The following is an 8273-nucleotide window of genomic DNA, read 5'->3' as shown; positions in this document are numbered from 1 at the left end:
CCCTGGTGGTGGTGTACAGTCCCTGGTGGTGGTGTACACAGTCCCTGGTGGTGGTGTACAGTCCCTGGTGGTGGTGTACAGTCCCTGGTGGTGGTGAACAGTCCCTGGTGATGGTGTACACAGTTCCTGGTGGTGGTGTACACAGTCCCTGGTGATGGTGTATAGTCCCTGGTGGTGGTGTACAGTCCCTGGTGATGGTGTACACAGTCCCTGGTGATGGTGTACATAGTCCCTGGTGGTGGTGTACAGTCCCTGGTGGTGGTGTACAGTCCCTGGTGATGGTGTACAGTCCCTGGTGATGGTGTACAGTCCCTGGTGATGGTGTACAGTCCCTGGAGATGGTGTACACAGTCCCTGGTGGTGGTGTACAGTCCCTGGTGGTGGTGTACACAGTCCCTGGTGGTGGTGTACAGTCCCTGGTGATGGTGTACACGGTCCCTGGTGGTGGTGTTCAGTCCCTGGTGGTGGTGTACAGTCCCTGGTGATGGTGTACAGTCCCTGGTGATGGTGTACACAGTCCCTGGTGATGGTGTACACAGTCCCTGGTGGTGGTGTACTGTCCCTGGTTGTGGTGTACAGTCCTTGCTGATGGTGTACACAGTCCCTGGTGGTGGTGTACAGTCCCTGGTGGTGGTGTACAGTCCCTGGTGATGGTGTATAGTCCCTGGTGATGGTGTACAGTCCCTGGCGATGGTGTACACAGTCCCTGGTGGTGGTGTACACAGTCCCTGGTGATGGTGTGCAGTCCCTGGTGATGGTGTACAGTCCTTGGTGGTGGTGTACAGTCCCTGGTGGTGGTGTACACAGTCCCATGGTGGTGGTGTACACAGTCCCTGGTGGTGGTGTACAGACCCTGGTGGTGGTGTACAGTCCCTGGTGATGGTGTACACAGTCCCTGGTGGTGGTGTACAGTCCCTGGTGGTGGTGTACTGTCCCTGGTGGTAGTGTACAGTCCCTGGTGGTGGTGTACAGTCCCTGGTGATGGTGTACACAGTCCCTGGTGGTGTTGTACACAGTCCCTGGTGGTGGTGTACAGTCCCTGTTGGTGGTGTACACAGTCCCTGGTGGTGGTGTACACAGTCCCTGGTGATGGTGTACAGTCCCTGGTGATGGTGTACACAGTCCCTGGTGGTGGTGTACACAGTCCCTGGTGGTGGTGTACAGTCCCTGGTGGTGGTGTACACAGTCCCAGGTGGTGGTGTACAGTCCCTGGTGGTGGTGTACAGTCCCTGGTGGTGGTGTACAGTCCCTGGTGGTGGTGTACAGTCCCTGGTGGTGGTGTACATTCCCTGGTGATGGTGTACAGTCCCTGGTGATGGTGTACACAGTCCCTGGTGGTGGTGTACAGTCCCTGGTAGTGGTGTACAGTCCCTGGTGGTGGTGTACAGTCCCTGGTGGTGGTGTACAGTCCATGGTGATGGTGTACAGTCCCTGGTGATGGTGTACACAGTCCCTTGTGGTGGTGTACAGTCCCTGGTGGTGGTGTACAGTCCCTGGTGGTGGTGTACAGTCCCTGGTGATGGTGTACAGTCCCTGGTGATGGTGTACAGAGTCCCTGGTGGTGGTGTACAGTCCCTGGTGATGGTGTACAGTCCCTGGTGATGGTGTACAGTCCCTGGAGATGGTGTACACAGTCCCTGGTGGTGGTGTACACAGTCCCTGGTGATGGTGTACAGTCCCTGGTGATGGTGTACAGTCCCTGGTGGTGGTGTACACAGTCCCTGGAGATGGTGTACACAGTCCCTGGTGGTGGTGTACACAGTCCATGGTGATGGTGTACACAGTCCCTGGTGATGGTGTACAGTCCCTGGAGATGGTGTACACAGTCCCTGGAGATGGTGTACACAGTCCCTGGTGATGGTGTACACAGTCCCTGGTGACGGTGTACAGTCCCTGGTGATGGTGTACACAGTCCCTGGTGGTGGTATACAGTCCCTGGTGGTGGTGTACACAGTCCCTGGTGATGGTGTACAGTCCCTGGAGATGGTGTACAAAGTCCCTGGTGATGGTGTACACAGTCCCTGGTGATGGTGTACAGTCCCTGGAGATGGTGTACACAGTCCCTGGTGGTGGTGTACAGTCTCTGGAGATGGTGTACACAGTCCCTGGTGATGGTGTACAGTCCCTGGTGATGGTGTACAGTCCCTGGAGATGGTGTACACAGTCCCTGGTGGTGGTGTACAGTCCCTGGAGATGGTGTACACAGTCCCTGGTGGTGGTGTACACAGTCCCTGGTGATGGTGTACACAGTCCCTGGTGGTGGTGTACAGTCCCTGGAGATGGTGTACACAGTCCCTGGTGATGGTGTGCAGTCCCTGGAGATGGTGTACACAGTCCCTGGTGATGGTGTGCAGTCCCTGGTGGTGGTGTACACAGTCCCTGGTGATGGTGTACACTGTCCCTGGTGGTGGTGTACAGTCCCTGGAGATGGTGTACACAGTCCCTGGTGGTGGTGTACAGTCCCTGGAGATGGTGTACACAGTCCCTGGTTATGGTGTGCAGTCCCTGGTGGTGGTGTACAGTCCATGGTGATGGTGTACACAGTCCCTGGTGGTGGTGTACACAGTCCCTGGTGGTGGTGTACAGTCCCTGGTGATGGTGTACACAGTCACTGGTGGTGGTGTACAGTCCCTGGTGATGGTGTACAGTCCCTGGTGATGGTGTACAGTCCCTGGTGATGGTGTACAGTCCCTGGTGGTGGTGTACAGTCCCTGGTGATGGTGTACACAGTTCCTGGTGGTGGTGTACACAGTCCCTGGTGATGGTGTACAGTCCCTGGTGGTGGTGTACAGTCCCTGGTGATGGTGTACACAGTCCCTGGTGATGGTGTACATAGTCCCTGGTGGTGGTGTACAGTCCCTGGTGGTGGTGTACAGTCCCTGGTGATGGTGTACAGTCCCTGGTGATGGTGTACAGTCCCTGGAGATGGTGTACACAGTCCCTGGTGGTGGTGTACAGTCCCTGGTGGTGGTGTACACAGTCCCTGGTGGTGGTGTACAGTCCCTGGTGGTGGTGTACAGTCCCTGGTGGTGGTGAACAGTCCCTGGTGATGGTGTACACAGTTCCTGGTGGTGGTGTACACAGTCCCTGGTGATGGTGTATAGTCCCTGGTGGTGGTGTACAGTCCCTGGTGATGGTGTTACACAGTCCCTGGTGATGGTGTACATAGTCCCTGGTGGTGGTGTACAGTCCCTGGTGGTGGTGTACAGTCCCTGGTGATGGTGTACAGTCCCTGGTGATGGTGTACAGTCCCTGGTGATGGTGTACAGTCCCTGGAGATGGTGTACACAGTCCCTGGTGGTGGTGTACAGTCCCTGGTGGTGGTGTACACAGTCCCTGGTGGTGGTGTACAGTCCCTGGTGATGGTGTACACGGTCCCTGGTGGTGGTGTTCAGTCCCTGGTGGTGGTGTACAGTCCCTGGTGATGGTGTACAGTCCCTGGTGATGGTGTACACAGTCCCTGGTGATGGTGTACACAGTCCCTGGTGGTGGTGTACTGTCCCTGGTTGTGGTGTACAGTCCTTGCTGATGGTGTACACAGTCCCTGGTGGTGGTGTACAGTCCCTGGTGGTGGTGTACAGTCCCTGGTGATGGTGTATAGTCCCTGGTGATGGTGTACAGTCCCTGGCGATGGTGTACACAGTCCCTGGTGGTGGTGTACACAGTCCCTGGTGATGGTGTGCAGTCCCTGGTGATGGTGTACAGTCCTTGGTGGTGGTGTACAGTCCCTGGTGGTGGTGTACACAGTCCCATGGTGGTGGTGTACACAGTCCCTGGTGGTGGTGTACAGACCCTGGTGGTGGTGTACAGTCCCTGGTGATGGTGTACACAGTCCCTGGTGGTGGTGTACAGTCCCTGGTGGTGGTGTACTGTCCCTGGTGGTAGTGTACAGTCCCTGGTGGTGGTGTACAGTCCCTGGTGATGGTGTACACAGTCCCTGGTGGTGTTGTACACAGTCCCTGGTGGTGGTGTACAGTCCCTGTTGGTGGTGTACACAGTCCCTGGTGGTGGTGTACACAGTCCCTGGTGATGGTGTACAGTCCCTGGTGATGGTGTACACAGTCCCTGGTGGTGGTGTACACAGTCCCTGGTGGTGGTGTACAGTCCCTGGTGGTGGTGTACACAGTCCCTGGTGGTGGTGTACAGTCCCTGGTGGTGGTGTACAGTCCCTGGTGGTGGTGTACAGTCCCTGGTGGTGGTGTACAGTCCCTGGTGGTGGTGTACATTCCCTGGTGATGGTGTACAGTCCCTGGTGATGGTGTACACAGTCCCTGGTGGTGGTGTACAGTCCCTGGTAGTGGTGTACAGTCCCTGGTGGTGGTGTACAGTCCCTGGTGGTGGTGTACAGTCCCTGGTGATGGTGTACAGTCCCTGGTGATGGTGTACACAGTCCCTTGTGGTGGTGTACAGTCCCTGGTGGTGGTGTACAGTCCCTGGTGGTGGTGTACAGTCCCTGGTGATGGTGTACAGTCCCTGGTGATGGTGTACAGAGTCCCTGGTGGTGGTGTACAGTCCCTGGTGGTGAGAGGGTGGCCAGGGTCGCCCCCAGCAGGCTTGGGGGTCGGGGCGCGTCCTTTCTCCTCGCCGCTGGAGTCCAGGAAGTGATTCGCAGAATTATTGATATAATCCTTCCATGTTTGTGGCCATGTTCTCTGCCTGAGCCCCTCTCCTTGCCTGCTTGTGACGCCTCTCTTGCCCCCTTGTGTTACAGGTCTAGGGGCCCGCTTGTGACGCCTCTCTTGTCCCCTTGTGTTACAGGTCTTGGGGCCCGCTTGTGACGCTTGTGTTACTGGTCTTGGGGCCCGCTTGTGACGCTTGTGTTACTGGTCTTGGGGCCCGCTTGTGACCGCTGTGTTACTGGTCTTGGGGCCCGCTTGTGACTGCTGTGTTACTGGTCTTGGGGCCCGCTTGTGACCGCTGTGTTACTGGTCTTGGGGCCCGCTTGTGACCGCTGTGTTACTGGTCTTGGGGCCCGCTTGTGACGAGTGTGTTACTGGTCTTGGGGCCCGCTTGTGACGGCTGTGTTACCCTTGTGTTACAGGTCTTGGAGCCTATACACAAGCAACAGGTGTAAAAGGGGTCAGCATCATTCATCACTGTGCAAGTATATGCGACTAAGGTATTCAAACCCCCCAGAGGTGAGAGATGGGAGTTCCACCCAAGTACAGTGCTGCAAGGTGCGAGAAACCTTCAATGTGCGACAACGTCTAAAGTTAATGCAACATTGCTCACTGCACAACGTCTCATCGAGGACAAATGGATCGCCTTTCGTGGCCTATTTGATGAAGGGCTCCAGAAAACCTTTGTCACACAGGAAGCGGCAGATAAGCTAAAACTAAAGCCTATAACACAGCTAAAATTCAATCATTCAGGGTTCATGATAAACAGAAGACCCTCCAAGACTACACAGTAGTCCAGCCACTAGTACCCCGAGGCGGTTTTGCCCGGCCTGGACAGCCCGTATATGATCAAATCCCGTTTGACCTAACTGTTAAGGTTCTAGGGGAAAACAGGCAGATTCCTACAGGAAAAGGGAGTCAAATTGGCTGATAATAAAATAACGTGTGACCGCCTCACCGACGTGGGACTACTCGTAGGGGCAGACTGTTACTACCAGTTTATTACCGGACAAACAAAACAATGGGTTATGAACCTGTTAAGGCCCGCAAGAGGCAATTTACTCACAGGTACAGTCTTAAACCTGAAGGAGCCTATGTCTGCTGACCATCAGTATTACTAGAAAATCAAATTTGTCAGCTGAATATATGTCTCCAGCAACTAAGCCCAAAGGAGAATACGGCTGACCATATAAATCGAAGACGATTTACGATTCTTCGCGGCGGGGATCGTATTCCAGGGACGTGCCCGAAACGCTACGCGTACTAGTGGCTCTACAAGAATGTAACAACTCTTGTATATATCTAAAAAAAATAAATAAAAAAAAAATAAATAAAAGACTGAATTTGGTACAATTATTATTAGCCGATATGGTCTCTGTGAGCCTCAGTGTATGGTCGGTGACCAGCAGCCTCAACACCTACACGGCACACTGACCAATGTCACTGATCCCACTGCAGTTCCGAAAGCGTACTGGACTGTAGTAATTAATTACATTCAGTCTTCTAAGCAAATACAACGTACTAAAGCTAGAAAGCCTAGCATCACAGGAGTTAGCAGGAAGGTGAAATCGCCTAGAGACTTCCGACACCTGCAACTTCTATAGGAACATCAATCCTGTACAAACTGACACCCCAAAGGTGTCAGTGAATAATAATACTAAAAATCCTTACGTGAATAACCCATTAAGGAAATACGAGAGTTATCAGCAGGGTACAAACTGAGATATGTTCCCACCAGGGAGAATCCAGCTGACTATCTCCCCCGAGGTCTGACTTTACGGCAATTAACCAGAGCAGAGATGTGGGTCAGTGGACCTCAGTGGCTAGTCAGCGACCAGTAGCCTGAACAAAAGCCACAAGTCATTGTGACCAATGTCACTGTTCCCACTGAGAACCCAGAACTACCTCGGACTTTGGTAATTGATCTTAATCAATGCTCTAAACTGAATAAACTAATAGGTGTCACCCAAGTGGTGTTTGATTTTCTAAAGAAAATAGGATTCAAATATTTCCCTAGTGCCCTAAAGTACTGGGTCAAAAGAGCCCAAACAGAAACATTCGGGATGAATTTTGAAAAGTCTTAAGAAACTTGAAAATTATCTGGGTCTCTGGTTTGACTCTGACAGTTATAACCTAATAAAGTGCGGAGGCCGCTACAGCATGCGGACATAAATCTGGAAGTCAAAAATCCAATGTTGTTCTCTCATCTCCACACAGTAAGCAAGCTGATTGTGTTACACATATACAAGCATGGCACTTCACATGGTGGGGTACCAGATGCCCTCACCGACCTAAGGCAACAGTTCTGGCTTCCTCAAGGTCGCCAGACTGTAAAGTTCATAATCAAATCCTGTGTAGTCTGCCGGAGGTACGACGCTCGGGTGTGTCCTTATATAGGACCTCCGCCACTCCCAAAACAACGAGTTGTCCACCTTCGACTTTTTGAGGCCACTGGTGTAGACTACACAGGAACTCTAACACTAACAGGCACCAAGGACAAAGTCTCGGTGAAGGAGTACATCTGCCTATTCACCTGTGACACAACAAGGGCAGTACATCTGGAAGTGACGCCCAACATGAGTGCCGAGGCATTCCTACAGGCTTTCCACAGGTTTGCTGCCCGTCGATCCTGCCCCAAGTTGATGATCTCAGACAATGAATCCAACTTGGTGGCAGGGAAAGCATATCTGAGGGACGTCTGGAATCACCCAGCAATGGAATCACTCACACTGCTCTGAATCAACAGCAGTACCACTGGAAGTTTATACTCCCCAGAGCACCGTGGCACAAAGGTTTCTACGAGAGGATGGTGGGTACAGTCAAAGGCTGTCTTAGGGGAAACCCTACACCACCAAAAATTTGATTTCCAGGAGCTCCAAACCGTTGTCACGGAAATTGAGTCTCGGGTCAATAACCGACCACTGACCAACCTCTCAGACGATAACTTGGAACGTGAGCCATTAGGTCCATCTCATTTGATGTATGGGGAACTTTTTACCCCTCTAATGTCTCTCACGGACGAGGAACCAGAAGAGCCTTGATATGTGAAAGAAAGCGACTTGGTGCTGCGCTCTAAACATCTGTCATGAGTAATAGGTTGGTGGAATGACGTACAGATTCCAGAATACCCAACTGCTCTGAAGGAGTATCATTACTAGGCAAAGAACCCCAACAACAAAATTAATTTAAACCCTGGTGACATTGTTCTGGTGGACAGCGATGGATCACGCTCAGAGTGGCCTATAGGCACAATAGTCTCATCCAGACAACCAGGGTACCTTGAGAATAATGAAAGTAAGGTGCTGAGGCACCACTGCTCTCAGAATCTTAGAGAAACTAGTTCCGTTAGAGCTATAGGGAAAAGAAGTCGCTCAAAGACTTCCAACACCTGCAGCTCCAGTACGGGACATCCGTCCAGGAAGGACTGTCGCACAACAGAGCAAGTTAAAATTAAAATAGTACTATAATTCTAGGGGAGAGGAATGAAGTGTTCGGTAATCCTAATTATTGGACTTCGACCTGTGTTTCCCCCCCCCCCATCCTTCTGGAATATGTCGGAAATTCCAACACTAGATTACTAACCACTAACTTCATTAGAAAAAAATAAATTTTGTGACCGTTTATTCGGGAAAACGAGAAATTCATGACGTCATC

General features: G+C 52.4%; 1 protein-coding gene across 1 annotated transcript; it reads left to right on the top strand.

Moving 5' to 3' along the window:
- The first annotated feature begins 6811 nt into the window (after positions 1-6811).
- Positions 6812-7357, top strand: LOC138357719 (uncharacterized). Its single transcript, XM_069314710.1, has one exon. It carries the CDS (start codon positions 6812-6814, stop codon positions 7355-7357), a length of 546 nt encoding a protein of 181 aa, XP_069170811.1.
- Positions 7358-8273: the final 916 nt, after the last annotated feature.

This window comes from Procambarus clarkii, chromosome 79 (assembly GCF_040958095.1).
Source record: "Procambarus clarkii isolate CNS0578487 chromosome 79, FALCON_Pclarkii_2.0, whole genome shotgun sequence".
In the NCBI taxonomy this organism is placed as follows: Eukaryota; Metazoa; Arthropoda; class Malacostraca; order Decapoda; family Cambaridae; genus Procambarus; species Procambarus clarkii.
The sequence above is the reverse complement of the archived record's forward strand: the minus strand, read 5'-3'. Positions and strand labels throughout refer to the sequence as shown.

Coding starts and splice junctions, on each gene's coding strand:
- LOC138357719 (XM_069314710.1), top strand. CDS start 6,812: ATGTTGTTCTCTCATCTCCACACAGTAAGCAAGCTGATTGTGTTACAC.